Below are 22592 nucleotides of genomic sequence, written 5' to 3'. Positions count from 1 at the left end.
TGTTGACGAAAAAGAGGTACTTTGCCTGGAGTGTTATAAAGTTGTGGCCACAAAACAAGGAAACACCACCAATTTGTCTGATCACTTAAAACGGCACCACAAAGCTCTTTTACGACGAATACAAAGTCAAATCTGGATGTCAACCAAAACAAAAAAATATTTGCGATGCCTTTGCCAGTGTGACACCTTACCAGAAAGACTCTCAACGACAGAAAGAAATAACAGACGCAATAACGTTTCATATCGCTAAAGATATGTTGCCATTAAACACCGTCGCCAAAGAGGGATTTAAGAAAATGATCCGAACGCTTGACAGGCGGTATGTTATACCATCCCGCACATATTTGTTCTAATTTTGGAATAAAATATTAAGTGACCTTTTTGTCACTTGTAATGAAGTTTGCTTATTAGTGAAATTATTAATATCATGGAATGGTAATTATTGACTTCAGCCTGGATTGATGGGTTGCAATATCGCAATATATATCGTTGGGAAAAAAATATCGCAATGTAATTTTTTTCCAATATCATGCAGCCCTACTAATGATATAGTGTGTGATATTTTGCAAGCAGTCTGCAGGCACTTGGCTCACAGTGGGAGATGATAGGCTAGCACTTGATAGCATTACATTGACTTTTAAACACATGCCCGTAGAGAGGAAGAGCTAGGCCTTTAATTCCATTATAAATGCTGTCTGTTTCACACAGAGCAGATGATCATGCACGCATACAAACTTAAGAAATGACACTGATGCACATCAAAAACAACATACATCCACAAAAGCGGGTAGTTCTGTCTTTAAAGTCCGCGTGAACCGGAAGTTGCAAATGACTTTTCTCCAGTGCTGTGACGTATTTCCCAGTGAAAAGGAATATTGAACAGAGGACAGGGTTTTACTCTAGCGCTCCTCCTCTCCATCTCTCGCTCATTACAGACTAACGATTTGAGGGGAGTGGTTAAGCGTTTCCCAACCTAAGTCCTCAAACCTACGTCATCAGGGAAGGTCCTCCAATGCAGAGGGGAGGGGCATTTTCAGATTTTGATTAAAGATTACGAAGCCAAAAAATGTTTTTGTGTGTTTTAACTTGCACGGATTAATTGTTCACCACAAGACTAGTAATATGCGCTAACAAAGTAAATACGGTCCATTTTGATTTCAGTTGGACTTTAATATCATGCAAACAGAGACCATACACGCTCACAGAGTCTGACTGAGTGTTTAGCGTTGGTTAATGAGGTGAACCTCATATGCTCATTGCTCTTAATATTCATATTAATATACATATTACATATTACTGCTTTACATCCCCACCACACACATTACAGCAACTCAACAATTCACAATGCTGCTCTCCCCTCCTGCTGTCAGAGAGAGATGGGGAAATTCAGACATGCTTGGGTAATCATTAAATAACTAAATGAATGGTGTGTGCAGTGCTGGTAAACCCTACGTTGTGGGGAGAAAATGTCCCCACAAAGATAAGAATATCAGTCATTTTTTGATCGTATGGGGATATTTTTTGGCCCATACTAAGTTTTTTTTTTTGTGTGTGTGATGTGTAGGGTTAGGGGATAGAATATACAGTATAGAAATCATAATGTCTTTGGAATGTCCCCATAAAACATGGAAACCCAACGTGTGTGTGTGTGGTGATTTTCAGATCTCTGTGCTAATGTCTGTATATCAGAGAGGGAGGGACTTACAAGAGTGGGTGTTGCTCCGCTGCATTTCTGATGTCTTGTTGAGATGTATAGAAAGGATTCTCTCTGCACCATTTTTCACTCTTCTCCCTCTCTCTCATTCTCTCTCTCTCTAATTCAATCCTTTCTCAGAAGCCATTTCAGTGTTGTTTCCATGGCAACATCATCAAGGCCCCTCCTGGCAAGGTGGCACATTTTTTGGCTCTCTCTTTCTCTCATTCATTGCTTTACGTTCTCTCTTTCATTGCTTTACGTTCTCTCTGTGTGTGCTTCCTATAATTGTCATCATTCTGACCATCATATTTTCCAGTTTGTGTTTAAGGGTTCAAGTTTTTAATATTATTATAATATTATACTATAGACCTCCAACCCCCCACCCCCATTTTTAGTGATTTGATTTGATTTAGTTTTAAAACTAAATGGAAATGTTGCTTTGGCAACTAGCTGAAATAAAATAAAATAAGTTTAAGTTTTTATATTTTATTTTTAATTAACATTTATTTTATTTCAAGTAACAAAAAAAGAAGAAGCTTTTTTTTGCTTTGGTTTTAGTTAAATAAAACCCTAAATTACGTGAAGAGAGAAGATAATGAGAGAGATGTGAGAGAGTTGGAACACATGTCTGTAATTGTATTTTTTTGTAAGTATAAGAATTCCCTGAATTGAAAATTGAGAATTTTCTTACACTATTGCACCTAACCAGGCACAGCACAGAGCGGCAATTCAATTGAATTGAAAATGTGAATTAATTAATTTTTTTTCTTAACCAGTTGCGACCACAAAGTCTTTGCAGGATTGAGCCAGGTAGCCACAGTGAAATCTTATTGGTCCAAAATCCACTTAATTGTATTTTATAAAAAAATTGACTCTTTCTGATTGGCTGAGATTGCATCAAGTTGCGCTGCAATTTCAATGGAAACTTGATATCCATCATGGCATGTTAGGATATGGTGTTGGTATCAGTGACTGTGTTTCCGATCTTAGAGATCTGCCAATCTAAACAGCATTTTGAATGTCCCGAGTCAGCAGCAAACTAAAACTGTCTTGTAGGTAACATTCCTGTAGCTCAACTGCCAGGCACCAGCAACGCCAAGGTCATGGATTTGATTCTCAGGGACATACTGATAAAATGCATTTCATGAATTTTTCGACGGTCAAAATCACTGAAAAAACGCGTCTGTTGAATGCATAAATGTAAATGTAGATAGAGAGCACAAGGTTTTTAGAGACAGCCATGATGAACTGTCCTGCTTCTGAGTATTTTTCAGTCAGACGTGTCCTTTCATTCCCCTAAAACACATAGACAGATATGATCTTATTCTCTCTCTCTCTCTCTCTCTCTCTCTCTCTCTCTCTCTCTCTCTGTCTTTCCATTAACCCATCCTTTTATTACTTATACACTTCACACAGTCCTGCCGAGCGCTCGAGGGAGTTAGGATTACAGCCCTGTCTCTCTATGGTCTCGCTCATCTCTACTGCTTTATTCATGAGCAGACTCAGAGAAGACAGACTGAAAAAGAGTGTGAATATTTCAGTGCAGTGTAATCTGTTATTGAACTGGTGTGTAATTGTTATGATGGTGTGTATATAAGAGATCAGGCCAGCACTTGATGATCAGCTGAGCAAAATTCTCAATTTTTACATTTCCATTATTGACTGATAAAATATACAGTATCTGGTGTATTGCTTTTCCCTAATTAATAAACATCACCACAGTAAGGGATGCTAATAGGGATTAGAAGTGAAGAATAGGGTAGAAAATAAAATTTTAAAGTGTCCCTGTGGAGAGATAGACTCGGAGTTAGGATTTGGGAAGAGAAACAAGAGATTTCAGGTGTATTCCAGTGGAATAATTCATGGGGTGTTGTTCATTAAATTGGATGACCAGATCACAGTACCGCAGTGTCTGCTTCACATTGAAAGAGCAGAATCAAATGAAAAAAAGAAAAGAACTCACAATCTCTGTGAATGATAAAGACTAAAAGAGCTCTTGCTGCAGTTATTGGCCACGTACACACTAAAGTTTGAATCCCCTAAATTATCATTCCGTCTGTTTGCGAAACAGGCGGGGAGATGAGTAGAAAATAAAACCTGAAAACAACCGTCGCAAAGGCATCCAAGTGCGTTAATAGCGGTCAGTGCTCTGCCTTTATTTTTCCACTGAATCTTTCTTTCTATAATATTTTGTCAAATTATTTGGTAGTCAGAGGTGGGGTGGGGTTTGGGGTGCAGAGAAAAAAAAAACAGTAATATTATAAATTATTATTACAATTTAAAATAACAGTTTACTATTTTAAGATCTTTTAAAATGCAAGTTATTCCTGTGATGGCAAGGCTTTATTTTTTAGCAGCCATTAATCCATTCTTCAGTGTCACATGGTCCTTCAGAAATCATTTCTTATTATTATCACAAAAACTGGTTAAACTATTGCGCTGCTTAATAATATTTTTGTGAAAACCATGCACAAGTTGTTTTTTTAAGATAATTTGATGAATAAAGAAGTTCAAAAGAACTGCATTTAGAATAGTATTAATTTCTTTATTTAAAAAAAAAACCTCCAAACTTTTGAATGGTAGTGTAGTTCAATTACTTTATTAGTATTTAGTATATAGATGTTTTTCCATTCACTTTCAGACCGAAATAATAACTAGACACACAAGAAAGCAGGAGCACCCACACACATGTCTGCTGTCCCACAGGGCTATAACAGCACTCTTTTTCATGTCTCATTAGTCCACTTTTGTTGCCAGGCGATGTTGTCTGCATGCCCAGGTCACTGAACCATTGTGCCTGTATCAGTGTGTGTAATGCCTGTGACTGTCTTTATTAGTGTTTTTCTGTGGTCTTTGGTGGTCTGTAAACATAAGCAGACCACAGTGAGTCCTGCTTCGGGTATGTCAGATGCCTGTATTAACTACAGGTGAATGATTTTTCAGCACAACACACTTAAAGACTTTAATATTTTTGAATTGGCTGTGAGGAAGGATTTAAATGTATGTTTATTTTATAGCTATTTTATACTTTATTTAATAGTTATTTATTTTTCAACAATTTTGTCTGTGAGGGCTCCGTTTAAATGGATGTTTATCCAAGTTCATTAGGTGGTTGGTTTGTGCCTTAACAGGTCTCTCTGTTTCTCTGTCTCAGCAGTAGTCAGTCATGCCGCTGGTGAAGAGGAGCATTGAGCCCAAGCACCTCTGTCGAGGAGCTCTGCCTGATGGAGTGCCCAGTGAGCTGGAGTGTGTCACCAACAGCACCCTGGCGGCCATCATCAAACAACTGGGCAGCTTGAGTGAGTGGCACCCTGCTTTTCATTTCTTTCTTGTTGAGTTGTTTGTTCTTTTATATAATAATGTTATCTGTTGAAATAAGTCCCATTTGTGTTATCTCACAATGTCGGAGGCTCTCACCCTACTGAAAAGTCAGGGAAAGAATCCTTCAACCAGACTGCCATTATAGCCAAGCTCTGTATACAAAAAATTGTCCGCTGTATTTCTCTCTTTGGGACCAAAATGCGCCTTTGGGTGTGGATGTGCTGGCACTCCCGTGGCCGAACGTGTTGCTATATGCATTCCCACCACTGAGTCTAATTTCTCCCACCCTAGACTGACTAAGAGAAAACTGATTATCTCTCCTTCTGATAGCCCCTCATTGGCCGCTAGAAATTGTCCAGCTCCTTCAGGGAGTTTCAGTTCTTATATGGCGTTTTATGAAGGGAGTGAAGCGTTTGAGACCAGTGTCGAAGCGGTTGGTCCCGTCATGGGACTTGTCCACGGTTCTGAATGCTTTAACTCGTGCTTTAACTCACTCTGGAGAGTGTTTATATTAATATACTATACTTCTATGGGTCTTCATTCCCCGCCGGGCTTAAGGGCTCATTCTACAAGGGGTATGGCTACCTCATGGGCATTGTTCAAGGGATGTTTTGTGGGAGTTGTGTTACGGGAGTTGGCTATATCATTCCCATAGTGAGATACCGAGCGATTGTTTGAAAGAGAACATAAGGTTACTTGAGTAACCCCGGTTCTCTGAGAACAGAGCGAGTTATCTCACCAAGCTTCCCTACTCGCATAACACAGGGGAAGAGCATGCTTAAGGGGGTCGCACACCGGACGCGCAGCTCGGCGGCGCGCCGCGCAGCGCCACGTCTTTTAAATTCGAACACACTATTCTCTATGAGAGTACACACACTGGCGGCGCCTTTCGGCGTCTGTCCGCGGCGGCTCAGGGCCGTGTTCAAAATCCTGCCGCGCCACAGAGCGCCATTTACATAGTTTTATATAAAATGTACATGTGTGTGTCTCAAATCGTAGTTAATGTATATACGGACTTCACCCTGTGCTGCAATATACATTTAGTTTTATATTTATTTACAGAAATCAGAAAATTGCTGATGTTATCGGATTTTCAGGTGACAGTTGTCCTAGACGTGGCGCGGCGCAGCGCTGAGCTGCGCGTCCGGTGTGCGGCCGCCTTTAGAATGCTGTTTCGGGGATCACAGCTGTATATAGGGAGGGGGTGGGCTCCTTGTCATGAGCTGTTATTGGTCCGTCAGACGTGACGTGGCGTAATTGGTCCTTCCATAGTCTATCATGTCTGAGGGCATTCCCATAGTGAGATATATCGCTCAGTTCTCAGAGAACCGGGGTTACGCAATTAACCTAACATTTTTATTTATTTTAAAACTTCCGTTTATTGTATACCGGTTCCCCATCCTTCCCTGCGCCTTGAACTTTGTTACATTTTATATTTAAAAGCATTTTAAATTGCACGTTAAAATAAAACAGTTGGAAAAAGAATACCTTAAGAGGTAGGGCCTAATCTTTTTATTTTACCTAGATGCGTTTTCTTCGTGTCAGTCATGGAGAGCACAGAAATTACCGCTCATAAGACAAATGAAATGCGGGAGTATTTTGAATTCGAAATAAAACAGAAAAGTTTTATGTAAGCTGTGCCAGTTCAAACTGGCATAATTCCACCAGAGCCATGCATAACCGTATTCAGGACATGCACGTAGACTATAGGTGTGATAGCCGAAGCAAGCAAATGTAGGGCTGGGTATCGTTAAAAAAATGTCGATACCAATACCGATACCGATACCTTGATTTCGATACCGGTTCCTGAACGATACTTTTTTCGATACCAATTTTATGAAATCCATTTTAACAATATTACATAACAGATTACCTCAGAAAAACTTTGGTTTTATTTGTTCTGTTTGACTCATGCTCCTTAGCCAGTGCACAAAGGAACAACATTTTTTTATAAAGAGCTCATGCTCACCAAAGCTGAATTTGTTTGATCAAAATTACAGTAGAACTTGTAACATTGTGAAATAGTATTACAATTTAAAATCTTATTTGAATATATTTCAGAATGTAATTTATTCCTGTGACGTCAAAGCTGAATTTTCAAAATCATTACTTCAGTGTCAAATGATCCTTCAGAAATATGAAAACAGTTTGCTGCTTAATATTTTGGAAACTATGATACATTTTTTTCATGATTCTTTGATGAATACAAATTTCAAAAGAACAGCATTTATTTGAAACAGAAATCTTTTGTAACATTACACATGTTTTAATGTCACTTTTGATAACTTTAATGCATCCTAACTGAAAAAAAATTCTGACTAACCAACACATTTTTGAACGGCAGTGTACATTCAGTAGGTCATTATTGCAATATAAACACAGTCAGAGTGATCAACAAGGTATCTCTTCATTTACCAGTCGAAGACGGAGCAACTTTCTGCTATTATATTTACTCCGTGCACTGTCAAGGTCTTCATCATATCTGTCGTGGTACCGGTCTTTGCAGCTATTATTTTACCGCAAAAATGATATCTCATATGAGTATGTGCGCGGAGAGTTCCGCACGTCTCGTGTGTGTAGAGTTTGCGTGTTTGTGCGTGAGCGACTCTAGGTGTGTCGTTGTGCATTTCATATGTATTTGTTTGAGCACTGACGTTGACGAGTTAACCCCTTAGGTATCGAAATCTGGTACCGAAAAACAAGTCATTTTTCGATACTTGATAGTATCGAGGCAATTCGGTCGGTACCTAAAAAGTATCGAACTCGGTACCCAGCCCTAAGCAAATGCCTATCGCATATTCACTTCAACTCCGAAAAAATCTGAATTAGAATAAGCTTTATTTGCCAAGTGTGCAGCGTTTAGTGGCATTTATTATGGGATTTGACTGTTTGATTAATAGATTAAGTGCTCAAATGGATCATGTATACACAAGGCTTCAGAGGGTTTCTTACTTTTGGACTAGTCGACTAGTCTGTTACAAATCTTCCGTTTAAACGACAAGTCAAATTAGTGGATGCGCGTATCCCTAGATTAAACCGAGATGACACAAGCAAATTGTTTCCTAACCAGGGTCTTTATCTAGTTTTATCATCCTGTTAACCTGCTTAATCTGAAGACACCATTCTGGTCCACCAGCTTGAACAAGTTTTGCTGGTCCACTAGCAAGACCAACACAAAACCAGTGTGAAAATTCATTTGATCTTTTCAGCATGCCATTCTCTTCTGTCTGCATTTGTCTTGCAGGTCGTCACGCAGAGGACATCTTTGGAGAGCTGTTTAATGAAGCCAACAGTTTCTACATGCGTATGAATAACCTGCAGGAGAGAGTGGACCTGCTGGCTATCAAAGTCACTCAGCTGGACTCCACCGTGGAAGAGGGTAACATCAAGCATTAAGCTTTATCTCTACATCATCTCCAGATCTTATCAAGCTTTCAGCTGTAGCAGGTAGCAGCTGGAGAGAGGCTGAGAAAGAGCATGTTTGCCTTCAAGTGCTGTCCTCTATAATGGTCTTCTTTTAGCCTGTAGTTAGAGGGATGACCCAGCTTTCTCTGCCGTGAAAGAGAGAGAAATCAAACTGTATCACTTTACTCCTCCCTCTACTCCTCTCATCTCTTTCTTTTGTTCTTCTTTCTGTGGAATAGAAGAATCCAGTGTCTGGTGGTACTGTCTTTTGTCTCAATAAATGAAACGGATAGCAGAGCTCAGCACATCTCTCTGATGTCAGGCTATGTGTTTTGATGCCCATCACAGAAATGTTTTATCTGTAAACACCCTGCCCGTATGTAAAATCTAGATTAGGGCCACATTACATGTTCTTACGATGTCCTCGTCTATTTAAAACATTCTGCCCAGCTGTGATCGATAACTGGAGATCCGATAAAGAGGGTTTAATATGTTCCAGCTCCCCTGTGACCCCTCGTTTAGGGAGAAGAAACATCGACGTTTCTTTTAAAGTCCGAGCGATCCATTATCACATCCTCATCCACACCCGCGCTGAGAGCCAAGGCCTGCTGGGAATGCACACCATGCAGTTTCTGGACCGTGTGTGTGTTTATAGCTCTCTAATGTGTGTGTGTGTGTGTCTGTCTGACCTGATGCTGATCTGGGGTTTTATGTGTGCTGCATGCAGAATGAAGGGTTGTGAAGGAGACAGAAGTGTGTGGTTGTGTGTGTGGTTGTGTGTGTGGTTGTGCTAGCAGAAAGGGTGATGGGGTTTGCTGGCATTCATGGTTGTGTCTGATCCAAAAATGTCACCCCATCCCCTCCCTTAACGTTCGTTCTAATTATTAATTTATAACCAGCCATCCACACTTAAAACCGAGTTTCTTTTGCACTCCAACAGACTGTGTACAAGGACAAAACAGATATTTAGAGATGTAAATAAAAAAAATTAACAAAGAGACAGACGAAGAAATCTGAAATTAATAAAATAAGGCCTGTAGTCAGTATGTGATGTGGAAAGCTCTATGTTAGAGAGAAGTACATCATTGGATATGAATATGTCTAACTGCTAGGATTATTATAGTTGATTAAATCTAAAGCAGTAACACTTTACAATAAGGTCTCATTTCTTAGTTAATGCATTAACTAGCATGAACTTACAATGAACAAAATATTTTTACAACATTTATTCATCTTGTTCATGTTAGTTAAATGTTAAAAGATACAACTTTTGAAATGACAAATGTATTAGTTAAATGCTGAGATTAGCATGAACTAATTTAAATAAATGCTGTAGAAGGATTGTTAGTTTGTTAAATAATGTAGTTAATGTTAACAAATGAACCCTTATTGTAAAGTGTTACCATTAAAGCAATAAAAAAAAACAAAAAAACATTTTTGTTAATTGAAATGAAATAAACCTTAAATAACTGAAATTAAAACTCAAACTTATTTTGTTTCAGTTATTTGCCAAAACATTTCTCATTTTCATTTAGTTTATCTTGATTAATAAAATAACTAAAACTTGAAATAAAAATGAATAAAAACTGTATAGACATTTAAAAAAGAAAAAGAATACAAATGACAAAAACAAAAATCAAAATGAATAAACTTCAAATGAATAAGCATCAATTTAAAATATATACAGTGCTATGCATAAGTTTAGACACCCATGCTAAAGTTGACTAAAAAGAGGAATAAAAAATCATCTTTTGGAAATTGAACTTAATGCCTTATTTTAAAAAATTTGGAAAAATCCAACCTTTAAGGACACCAATTTTCTTTGTGAATGAATAATGTATCGTAAATAAATAAATGTTCTTCCTTAAAATACAGGTTGCATAAGTCTGGACACCCCTATGTTAAATTCCCATAGAGGCAGGCAGATTTTTATTTTTAAAGGCCAGTTACTTCATGGATCCAGGATACTATGCATCCTGATAAAGTTCCCTTGGCCTTTGGAATTAAAATAGCCCCACATCATCACATAGCCTTCACCATACCTAGAGAATGGCATGGAGTACTTTCCATAAGATCATCTCTCAATGCAAATCAAACCAGCTATTAGGCTAACTGAAATAAAACTATGCCAATCTCTAGGTATGGTGAAGGCTATGTGATGATGTGGGGCTATTTTAATTCCAAAGGCCAAGGGAACTTTATCAGGATGCATAGTATCCTGGATCCATGAAGTAACTGGCCTTTAAAAATAAAAATCTGCCTGCCTCTATGGGAATTTAACATAGGGGTGTCCAGACTTATGCAACCTGTATTTTAAGGAAGAACATTTATTTATTTACGATACATTATTCATTCACAAAGAAAATTGGTGTCCTTAAAGGTTGGATTTTTCCAATTTTTTTTAAATAAGGCATTAAGTTCAATTTCCAAAAGTTGATTTTTTTATTCCTCTTTTTAGTCAACTTTAGCATGGGTGTCTAAACTTATGCATAGCACTGTATAACATACATGCACTGAGAGTTTCATCCAGTGCTGGCGCTAGCTGGGCGAAAGGTGGCGGTGCCCCAGAATTTTAGCCGAGGGAGAAACCCCCACCCCCCTTCCGAACCGATTTCAAACAAGGGTGAAAAATGGGGCTAATAACTCATAGTAAAAGCAGAAAAGCAGAAACACCTTGTTTTATAAGTTGTCCCAGGTTTGACCTCATATACCCCATTCCTGCCATCAGATCAGCCAGTATGCTCAGCCTTGAATTATTAATGTTCAATAAAGTAGTACAGTGGCCCCTGAGGCACAGCCAGTGCTTTAATATTGCGAGTGTTCTCCTGTGGCATACATAATTAGAGGGGTGATTGAGTCAGTCTATCATTCTTTACATCAAAACAAGCCCCGCCCCCTCAGTGACAGACTGCCCCAAGACTAATGTAGAAGATCCTAATAATTATTTAGTTTTGGACCAGAGCCAAGACATTAATTTTCACACAATGGCATGGATCACGTGCATCATCATGACTTTGATGTTGGACAATATCTAAATAGCTCTTTTCCACTGCTGTGCACTGCTTTCTGTGCAAAAACATAATTTGTATAAAAGAATTTTAGTCATAGCATATTTCTGTTGATAAAAAGGCCATTTAAATTTGTACATATTTACATTATATATATATATATATAATTTTTCTATTATATAAATATATTATATAATTTTTATATATAATTAAATTTAGATTTTGGATTATCAATATTATCATTAATTAAATTTTTTAAACACTTGTCATTAGTTTTTAGACCCACTGTGATGTCCCAGTTTTAATGTGTACACTAATGAGATTTGAGAGTTGAATTTGAAAGATTAGTCCCTTTTTCCATATCCCACACACGGTGTATAGATCCTTACCTTGGTTTTGATTTGGATAGTGGCGATATACAGAACATCTTAAAGCCACACTAAGTAGAAATTGTGTTTTTGTCAAACAGTGACCCCTAGAGTCGCTGTGGAATACTTGCACTGTCGTAAATATATTATAACGTTTTTACATGATTGCAGCCAAATCACAAGTAAATAGTCTATTCGGTTGTTAAGTCGTGACGTAACCAATACTCTTTCCGGGTCCAAAGTCCAGGTCCTCTCTACCTACCTACCGCTTTCGCTGGTGTTTTGGTTATTATTGAGTGTTTTTACAATGCCGCAGTGCTGTGTCCCGAGCTAACTCACTTCAACCTCGTAAATCTTCTTTTTCATTGAGGACTCTACCCTTAATTATGCCACCTGAGTGATGAGCTACACTAACCACTCTGTTGGTGTTAAAGGAATTTAAACCCTTTTTGACCGCCAAGGGTACCTCACTAAGAAGGACGTGATCGTAAATAAATTGACAGGTTCCACCGTTGTTATTTCTGGACCGCTTGGACCCAAAACGTCACGCGTGACGTCAGACTTAACAATCGGATAGTCTAGGCCTACTGTATAATTTAATTTGTGTTGTTTTTATTGGAATGTAAACATTACAAAATGCCAGATAACATCAATTAAGTTAAATGTACGTCGCATTATTTCATAACATTGGCCGTTATGATGTCATTAGACATGATTATTGCAATTTATCATAATAGTTTGCAAATTGTGCTCGTTTACACTATTTACAACCTCTACATTAGGCTTATTTATGTCCTGATAATTATGTGAGATATTGAAAGCTGTTCTCATGATAATCGCAGGAATCAACATCAAACGGCGTTGTCTGATATCCCTCAGGACTACGTGATAAATACACCTCACAACACCTGAGTTCAGCTGGCAAACTAATTCGTGAGGCATTTACCAAAACGATTCCATTTACACCTGGTCACATAAATGTATTTTTGCGAAACGGATTTAAATTCGATCTTCAATTTTCGCGCTATATGCAGATTTAATGGAGTGCACGTCACCGAAAGCAACAGACATGAGCTGCATTTTATAGATCATCAGCTAAAATTTCAAAATCAAAGACCGCAATAAGAGAGAGCAGTAACAGCCCTGGTAAGATCATTTCGTTTCTTTACTTTTAATGATGACAATTGTGTGTTAAGCGTCTGCGACTTACTTTCACTTTGATTTGCGATAGTTTGCATGTTGGCTTGATGCAGTTGCTCATCTGCGGTGATGCGTGTTCCAGCGCGTCGTCATATCTGGATATAACATATAGCCTATAATAAGCCTATTTTATTTTATTTTTTAGCATTTTTGGGAGGAGTACAATTTACATATGTGGTTTCAACAACCATATGCATTTACACTTGTCCAGTTTCGTCTGGAATGCGTCTCAGATCTCCTCCTGAAGTGGTTTGAGGGATCGGATTCAAATCCGTCTCAAATGCGTTTCGGAGGGCATTTAAACCTGGACTTTTCACGATCGGATAGCTATCCGATCTGAGAAAACGCATTAAGTGGCCAGGTGTAAACAACCCACATGACAAAAACATACGCACGAAAGCCGAAAACAAACGCTGGTTGGCCTCTCACGTCCAAATTTGACGAAGTGGTGGGGGAAGTGACGTATGCCGTAAAGCAGTCGAATTTTGTAGTTCTTTTTGTGCTCTGGTTACTACCCGAACGCCGAAGTTACATAGTGCCAGTAAAAGCGATACAGACCCTGTCAGGCTATGGCAGACGTGTCATTCAACCTATTGTAAGTCGATGTACCATCACAAGGATCTTGGAAATATATTATGAAGGTTGAAAAGTTACATAGTGTTGCTTTAAGTCACTGGTGAAGCTCCACATTCTCCAAGGCAGTCAATGTAATGATGTCACTCTTAAATGTGCATCTGATCTCATATTTGTCTGTGCCATTCCAGATTAGTCCAGGGTGAGAAGCAGAGCATGTGAATAGGAGAATGACCATCTGCTGTCTCCTGGATAGCTCTGTCCTCTCCTTAAGTGACTTAAGCAGGGATTTCACACAGCTCTGCTTTAAGGCCCTTTACTCTTTACGCTGATGACAGCTTGTCTTAGTCAAACCACAACTTTAATCACCATAATAGGAAACATTAAACCGATCTTGGGTAATGGCCGTAATTATTGGCTTATCAATATCCAGTCGTCAATGAGTGGCAGTTAACTGGCTGTCTTGTGGCCCACTGCACTTAACCGAGTGTGTATTACAGAGGTGACGGTTCCTTTCTGGTTCTGGTGCTCGTGTATAGTAGTTTGTCATTCATTATGGTAAGGATGAACCATTTAGCCTTACTTTGACCTGGCTTTTTTTGTCTTGTTTCATTGGTTCTTCATTCTGTAAAATCTTAATATCTTAGACAGTCTCAATAAAGAAATGAATGCATAAAACCTGAACTCTACCTCTGTCCCCCATCTTCAGTCTCTCTGCAAGATATCAACATGAGAAAGGCCTTCAAGAGCTCCACCATTCAGGACCAACAGGTGGTTTCCAGGAACTCCATCCCTAATCCTGTTCTGGAGCTCTACCACCGTGGAGACAAACCTCCCCCTCTCAATATTCTCAGCCCTTACAGGTGACATCATCATACTCACTTCCAGCTGACATTCCGTCATGAGACACATTACATGATGTTTAATATCAACAGTAGCGACAGTGCATCTTCTGTGGCACACACAAATTTTTTTTTTTTATACAAGTAATGATGTACTGTGGAGATGGCCAAGCTTTTTATTACAAAGGGCCAAAAATCTAACTTGATTGAGGCCCATGGGCAGAAAGAAAATATTGCATTATATCCAACTACTGTATTATGTTAAAAAATATATTTCTTTCAAATTAATATATGCCCCACCCTGGGGGAACATTTTGTACATTTTAAAGTGAAATGCATCAATCTGGTGCACTTTGGGAGCAAAATGAAGAGCTCTAACCCATTTTCAGTGACTACACTAAAAAAAGTACTTTGGCTTGTACCTGGCCTTCTTTTTAGTTGTGATAGTGTCTCAGTCCACTTCACCTTCACACTTGGTGGTTTTAGAAAGCCAAACTATTTAAATATAATAATCATTTTATAGTATTACGTTCATACGTTGCGTTCCCAAATGCGTGTTAAACTCAGAACACATGAAGAGATTAAGTTTACAGCATTTGCTGTTAGATTTTAGTTCAATTGACAAATACTTTGTCCAAAGCAATGGTGCAAAACACAACATTAGAGATGTTTTATGTTATTATGAGAAGTGCAAGTATATTTTTGGGTTCATTTTGAAACTTAGACAGATTAGCACAGATTAGATTGTGTCCCTGGTTTGTGCATCTCTGGTGTAGTGTGACAAAATGATAAATCACCTGCTGCTCATCAAGTTCACTCTCCTAGAATGTTCTCAATCTCAAGTGGTGTCTGAAAGACCCATTTGTTTTAGAAAATGAGTTTGTTTAAACCATTTCTACCGTTCGATACAATACTTCTACAACCATCATATGTTCTTTCTTTATATAGAGATGATAAGAAGGATGCACTGAAGTTCTACACAGATCCCTCCTACTTCTTTATCCTCTGGAGGGAGAAAATGCTGCAAGCCACAGAGGACAAGAGAAAAGAAAAGAGGAGACAGAAGGTGTGTGTCTACTACGTGCGCTTTATGTCCTGTTTCACTATCTGCTTTTTCCACAATCATGTGCTGCATTTGGGATGTCAAAAATACTGCAACTTTGGTACCAAGTTTGTACTAGAATAAATGTTGTTGCACATGTTACTAACATGGTTAAGATTGACTTTAACTTGTCAACAAGAGCTGGAATAATGCTTAGCACATCAGACAACCTACCTTTGATTCCATGGCACTTCCAGGCCCCTGGTAAAACCAGTTTCTCAGATTCATTTCCTCTCTACAAACCAGAAGCCAGTGTGTTTATATGCAAAGAAGAGAGCAGAAAGAAACACGTCAGTGGACGTGTCTTTATGTGTGCATGAATGAGAGCTCTAACCCCCCCAGAATCTGCCCCTTCTCTCCAGACCAGCGGCTCAGGCCAGACTCACTCAGACCAGACTAAGTCCCACTCCAGGCAGGCCCTACTCAGAAGCCCCCTCCTGTCCTCCGTAAGAGACCTGCATTTCTGTCAATCCCTCACTGCTGACTCCTGTTTATGCATCCACTTTCTTTCCCTACGGTCTCTTCACTTGCTTTTCTACTGAGTGCGTGTGTATGTTTAATGCATTCCCTGAATTATGTAGAAAACTTTCTTCACAGCATTTTCAGTGAAAGATGTGGACACTACTTTGCTTGCTTGACAATCTAAAACTCTTTCACCAAATGTGATTTGTGATGAAACCCTGGGCTTTCTGCAACATTAGCCTTTCTTTCTCACTCACTCTCATTTGATCTCTCTCTCTCTCTCTCTCTCTCTCTCTCTCTCTCTCTCTCTCTCACACACTAACTCAGGAGCAGCAGAAGCAGGTTGAGGACCCCAGCCGTGAGGTGAAAAAGGTTCGTAAGGCTCGAAATCGCAGACAGGAGTGGAACGTAATGGCGTATGATAAGGAGTTCCGCCCAGATGCCCGCTTCACACCTTCTCCTTACCATGGCATGTCTTCTGAAGGCTCCCTCTCACCGGACAACAGGTTAATGGTCTCTTTCACTTTGACTCTTTCATCAATACATGATCATTAAAGTGGGCTGCAGTTCAGCATAACTCAGTACTGCCATCTGTTGACACTTTGAGCTACCAACATCTGTTTGCATTTATAGAGACACCTACCAATTATTATATAAATACATAAAATAATAATAAACTTGATATGGTTGAGAACACTGAACAGTTGTGATTCATGACAGGTGAGCTCTTCTGTCTCTGGTTCAGCGCGCCAGACAAAGTGCCCGTTTTAAACTGTCTGTTTTAAACTGTCTTGTTTAAAAAAAATAGATATGATTCATTGATATTTGTTTGAGTCTCTGCGTGAACATGTTTCATATATTAAATGTATGAAGTATGTGCTTTAGATGAATTGTGCTGTTCATTGTTTTATTGGTGTGAAGAAAGGGAAGAATGGGAAATTTTAATTTACCATTTGAAAGTTTGGGGTTAGTAAGATTTTTTTAATACTTTTATTTTATTCATCAAGGAACGACACATTAAATTGATCAATGGTAACCGTAAAGACTTTTATATTGTTATGAAAGATTTCTATTTCAAACAAATGCTGTTCTTTTGAACTTCCAATTTAGCAAAGAATCCTGAAAAAAAGAATTATCACAGTGTCTAAAATATTAAGCAGCACAACTGTTTTCAATCTTGATTTTCTTAAACGCCAAATCAGCATATTAAAATGATAAAGGATCATGTGACACTGATTTTGACACTCTTTTAACATTTATTCTGGTGCTTTGGCTTGCCCATAGACTTTAGAAGTCTAGGGCAAAATCAACATTAATAATCAACATGATTATTTGTGGTAATAAACAACAGAATGCCACACAGATGCTTTCAATAGAGCTGAAGTTTGGAACCCAAAGCATTTGAATTGCATTTAATGATTTTCTCTTCATGTCCCCCCCTCCCCCCTCTCTGTCTCTTTTCCGCCATCAGGTCGGTTGCCTCAGACATGGGTGAGCACTCTTACCCAGGCAGCCCCAGTCACCCGGCTCAACAGATGGCTGTGACCAGTGCCTACTCTGCTGCTGATGGCAAAGAGCACCTCATGGCCCCCTCTCATGTTCAGACCCAGTCCCTGGACCGCGGTTACCGGCCGGCCCCTTCCTCCTCCGCTCCACCTGGGAGACAGACCATCGGCAGGGTTCAGACCTCCCATGGACAACCAGTCACAGACCCCGCTCTCAACGGGCCACGCCCCCTGCAGGCTAAAGACTACAGGTCTGTTATTCTTTGGCTTCTCTTAATACAGTATCTCCTGTGTAAAAAGGGTCTAAAACAGAGTTTCCTAACTTTGTTTTATATTTTTTATTTCAGTTTTTGTCATTTTAGTACTTCAACTTAAATTTTTTTTATTTCAGTATGTTGGCAAGTTTTTTTCAGTGAATGTCTTTTTTTTTTTCATCTTTATTCCAGTAAACGAAACAATTTTTAATCATTTCAGTTTTAGTTAACGATAATAATGATGCAAGAGCTTGCTTTATTTATTTATCTATCTATCTATCTATCTATCTATTTATTTATCTATTTATTTATCTATTTATTTATCTATTTATTTATTTATTTATTTATTTTAACAGCATAACATGGAGGGAGGGTTTTTGGTTCTTTTTTTGTATTAGCCAAAAAAGCATGCTCAAATTAATAACATAAAAAAGCAATGAGTTTCCGTCTTGTAGTGTGCTTTAAGCTTAAAGCTCATCTCTTGAGTAAAGTAGTTTGTCTGAACAATTTCCATCTCTGTTTGTATCTCAGTGGTCAGCAGTCTCAGCATCGAGAGTATTTCATTCCTCCTGCTCCTCCTCCACCTCCACCTCTCATTCCTTCCGCCCAGACTGCCTTTGACAGTCCCACTGGCCCGTCTTCTGCCCCGGCCAGTGCCATGCCATCTCTTACCCAGACTTACAACCCCTCTCCTCCGACTCCTGCCCTTCCTGCTTCTTACACTCCTTCCCCAACCCATCCTCCCCCCGCAGCCCCCCCTCCACCTCCACCTGGGCCACCCACACACCCTCACTCACACCCTCACTCACACATCATGCCCAATGCCCCTGTGGAAGCACCAGTTGTCAGGAAGGGCCAGGTACCTCTCATCCCAATGAGCGATGCACGCAGCGACCTGCTGGCAGCCATCCGACGAGGTAAGAGGTCACACATCAAGTGGGGTTTGGGTGTAAAGAAGTTAGGGGACTATAATCTACTTTTTTTCTTTCTCTTTTTTTCTTGTTTCGATAGTGACAATTGGCGGCATCATGAAAATAATGTCACAATGTAAAAACTCTTCATGTTTTTATTTAATATTATATACATTCTTAATATAATATAAAATTATACCATTCAAAGATTTAGGGACAGTACATTTGTTTTTTAAAGAAAATAATACTTTTATTTTAGCAAAGATGCCTTAAATTAATCAAAAGTGACAATATAAAGACGATTATAATGTTACAAGTAATGTTATAAGTAATGACTGCTAAAATCAGGGTTGTATGATAGGAATAAATTATATTTTAAAATGTATTCAAAAAGAAAACATTATTATTAGTTGTATATTAGTTATTTTAAATTGTAATATTTCACAATATTACTGTTATTAACAATATTAATAAATGCAGCCTTGGTGAGCATAAAAAAGACTTCTTTCAAAACATAATTAAAATCTTTTTTTATTATTAGTATTATTTTAGGGTAAAATTTCAAATACTTGAGATTTACAAAGACACTAATATTACTGCACTCATATTACTGTGAATAGGAGAAATATTCAATATGGTGGAATAAGTCCCGCCTTCTAAATAAAAGACCCAATCGCCAATTGGTAAAGTCATTGCACCTCTGCAGATGCCTTTAGAAGCTCCGGTTGGTATAGAATGCGCATTGGCTGGTCCAGCCTGAAGAATGCATTTTTTTGTCATTATTTCAGTGTTTAGAGACAATGAATGAGACAGTTGATGTTAGATTTCATTGGTGATTTCAAATATGAAATTTAATTCAGTCACAGATTCACTTTGGAGTATTTGGAGTATTTGATATTTCCCCATTCAAAGAGTACTTGCATGACTGAAATAGCTGCCCGAGAGGCGTTTTTTAAAGATGGCCGCCAAGTGAAATTACTTTCATTGAAGGAACTTAGGAAATGTGGCCTGACTCACATTTCTTAACAGTTCTTGAGAGGTTCACCCTTTTAGTTCTATATGAATTAATGTTCAGGCATCTTCTCTGGTCCTCCCTTTTCCATTTTTGTCTTATAGGGATCCAGCTGCGTAAGGTGCAGGAACAGCGGGAGCAGGAAGCGAAGAAGGAGCCAATTGGAAACGACGTGGCCACTATTTTATCGCGTCGCATCGCCGTGGAGTACAGCGAATCTGACGAAGACTCTGAGCTGGATGAAAACGAGTGGTCAGACTGAGACAGGAAAAACGACAATAGTGGAATAAAAAAAAAAAACATGAAGTAAGCGTTAGAGTGTAGGTTTCAGAGAACAGAATTATCACAACTAATGTAGCATGTCGATGTCTGTCTGCACTAATATAACATGGCTCCTGTGTTTTAAAAGAAGGGCTGCGTAACTACAAAGTCTCAAAGAGACAAAACCAGAAACTTACATCTTAAATTAAAGCCTTGACGGTGAAATTTAATGAGAGTTTTGACCCCGTGGAGCAATGTCTGTTAGAGATCGGCTCATCAACGCAGTGAGCTTGAGTCCTCCGCCTGAGACTATTCATCACTTACTCTGAGTGTGGTGGTCCTACCATCTGTCCTCTCTCCTGCACTCTTTCTCTCTCTCTCTCTAACCTTAGAACATGACCTCATAATTATTAGAACAGCCAGCTGGATGATCATGCAATGTTAACTTTAGCTTGAAGGACCTAGGGCTGTGAAATGATTAATCACATCCAAAATAAAAGTTTGTTTACATAATATATGTGTGTGTACTGTGTATAATTATTTTGTATATATAAATACACACACATGCATGTATATATTTAAGAAATATTTGCATGTGTATATACTATATATATATTTATATGTAATATATATTATATATAAATATTTTATATATAAATAACACATTTTTCTTAAATATATACATTCATGTGTGTGTATTTATATATACAAAATAATTATACACAGTACACACACACATTATATAAACACAAACTTTTATTTTGGATGTGATTAATCGCGATTAATCGTTTCACAGCCCTACAGGAAACGGTCAGAAATATATTTGAGGCTATATACTAAATGTTTAAGTAAACATTTTCATGTTCAAGCCCAAAGAAACAACTGCATTTTGACCTCTTGAATGCATGTTGACCAAGTATCAAGCAGATAACAAACCAGTTGAAAGTCAAAAATGCAATATTCTTGAGCGTTTCGCTCCAATAGAGCACAAATACACAGTAGATGTTTAGTGAAGATTTTAGTTTGTTAATTAAAATGTATCAAAGTTATTCATGTTTACATCCCAGCTAATTGAACAGTATGGATGGACAATCTGAATCAGAGAATTGTATCGAGGCCGTGTATGTAAGATATAATCAAATTCTGCTGGGAATATAACATATTTTCTGTATCTAAGGGATGGCGGGAAGCTTAGTGATGATGTTTTACGTACTTTATTGGTGATTGCTATTTCCCCAAATTTAATTAAATAATTTAACCCATTTGGATGGATTGGAATGAGTTTTAGGGTTTTATTTGCTTTCTTCTTGACTACAAGTCGAGCTTTTAAAGGACTTTGATAGTGCATTGGTGCATTCTGAATCCACCAATACATTAACATCACAAATTGTGATTGCTGCTACTTGTAGGCAGTTACTGGTAGTGCAACTACAAATTAAACAACTTTAAGACTTTGTTTTGAGGTTCAAGTGGTGCTGTGTTAGTAGTTATGGACTGTATCTTTAACTGTGTCAGTTCAAACTCTCTCTTTGTTTTTTCCACCGTCTTTTCAAGGATGGAAATAGAAAAAGAAATCATAGTCTTCTGTGTCTTTTCAAATGGATACAGTTCATGGTCATCTGTTCCCTAAAGGATCAAACCATTCACTTGTCAGTCATCTCACTCTGCATTGTTACCAAGGCAACAGGCACACCATAATTGAGCAGACAACAACGAAGACAGCTGTGCTTGTAACACAAACACAAATAGAAATTAACAGTGTTTTCTGTGTAATTGATCAACAGCTGGTTTGGGGTCATTATTTCATTTTAGTTTTGTTTGCTAGTTTTTTTTAAATTTGGAATCATCTTGCCCTCTAGGGCATCTGAAATGTTAAATATGCTAATTTGTACAGAATAAGAGCACTTAAGTATTTCAGCTTTTATTTGTATTTATTTGCTTAAATGTGTCATTCACTGCACAAATAGGGAGGCTTCGAGTTTAAACTCTCCCAACTTAACAGCTATCGTGAGCTGTGTATTTAGCTTGTGTTTTGTATGTAAAGAATGAAGTCCTTTGTGTTTTAAACAATGTGATGTATAGAACTTTGTTAAAATGGCAGAACTTTGATTTATATAGATAATAAACAGTATGAGAATCAATGTATCAAAAAAATAATATAATGTAAGCAAATGCTGCATGCATGTATGAACTGCCATTAAAGTGCTTCTTAAAACATTCCTCAGTGTGGTTTGTTTACATTTAATATTTCCATTTCAATCTATTTATACATTTAATGCATGTACTAAGCTCAAAGCAATAGTTTTTTTTTATGTAATGATTTGTCTTCATACAGTATTTTTTAAACTCAGGAACTATCCAGTGATCATAGAAAGCCTGGACTTTTTTTCTTTTTTGATTTCCAGGAATGAACAATTGGGATTAATAAAAAATCTCTTTTTTGTGTGTCTTTATAGTGCGAATAATATCTAAAACATTCAATCTGTTTCCCCATAGAGTCACATTCAAATGTCAGGGCATTTATTTACTTTTCTTATTTATTTACATATGTACTCTAATATGAATAAATTAAAACTATTGGTGTGAATGCTGAAATGGATATCCACTCCAGCAATATCTACACATTTTTTTAGTTATTGTTTTAATCATGCAGTAATCACAATCTACTACTA

The 22592-nt window shown here is 38.0% G+C and overlaps 1 protein-coding gene across 4 annotated transcripts in view; it reads left to right on the top strand.

Annotated features, from left to right (window-relative positions):
- Positions 1-22137, top strand: part of LOC309487096 (actin-binding protein WASF3) — a 34736-nt gene extending 12599 nt beyond the window's left edge. The window contains exons 2-10 of one of the 4 annotated variants that reach the window (XM_082154634.1): positions 4854-4995; positions 8262-8396; positions 14281-14434; positions 15362-15479; positions 15878-15961; positions 16305-16483; positions 17449-17733; positions 18268-18653; positions 19764-22137. In XM_082154634.1, the coding sequence (XP_082010760.1) occupies positions 4863-4995; positions 8262-8396; positions 14281-14434; positions 15362-15479; positions 15878-15961; positions 16305-16483; positions 17449-17733; positions 18268-18653; positions 19764-19921 (1632 nt within the window). In that variant the 5' untranslated portion in view covers positions 4854-4862 and the 3' untranslated portion in view covers positions 19922-22137. Of the gene's footprint in view, positions 1-4850; positions 4996-8261; positions 8397-14280; positions 14435-15361; positions 15480-15877; positions 15962-16304; positions 16484-17448; positions 17734-18267; positions 18654-19763 lie in introns of all 4 variants that reach the window. The other 3 variants (XM_082154635.1, XM_082154637.1, XM_082154636.1) reach the window with 3 other exon arrangements.
- Positions 22138-22592: the final 455 nt, after the last annotated feature.

Source organism: Leuciscus leuciscus (genome assembly GCF_965113295.1).
Source record: "Leuciscus leuciscus genome assembly, chromosome: 2".
NCBI lineage: Eukaryota > Metazoa > Chordata > Actinopteri > Cypriniformes > Leuciscidae > Leuciscus > Leuciscus leuciscus.
The sequence above is the reverse complement of the archived record's forward strand: the minus strand, read 5'-3'. Positions and strand labels throughout refer to the sequence as shown.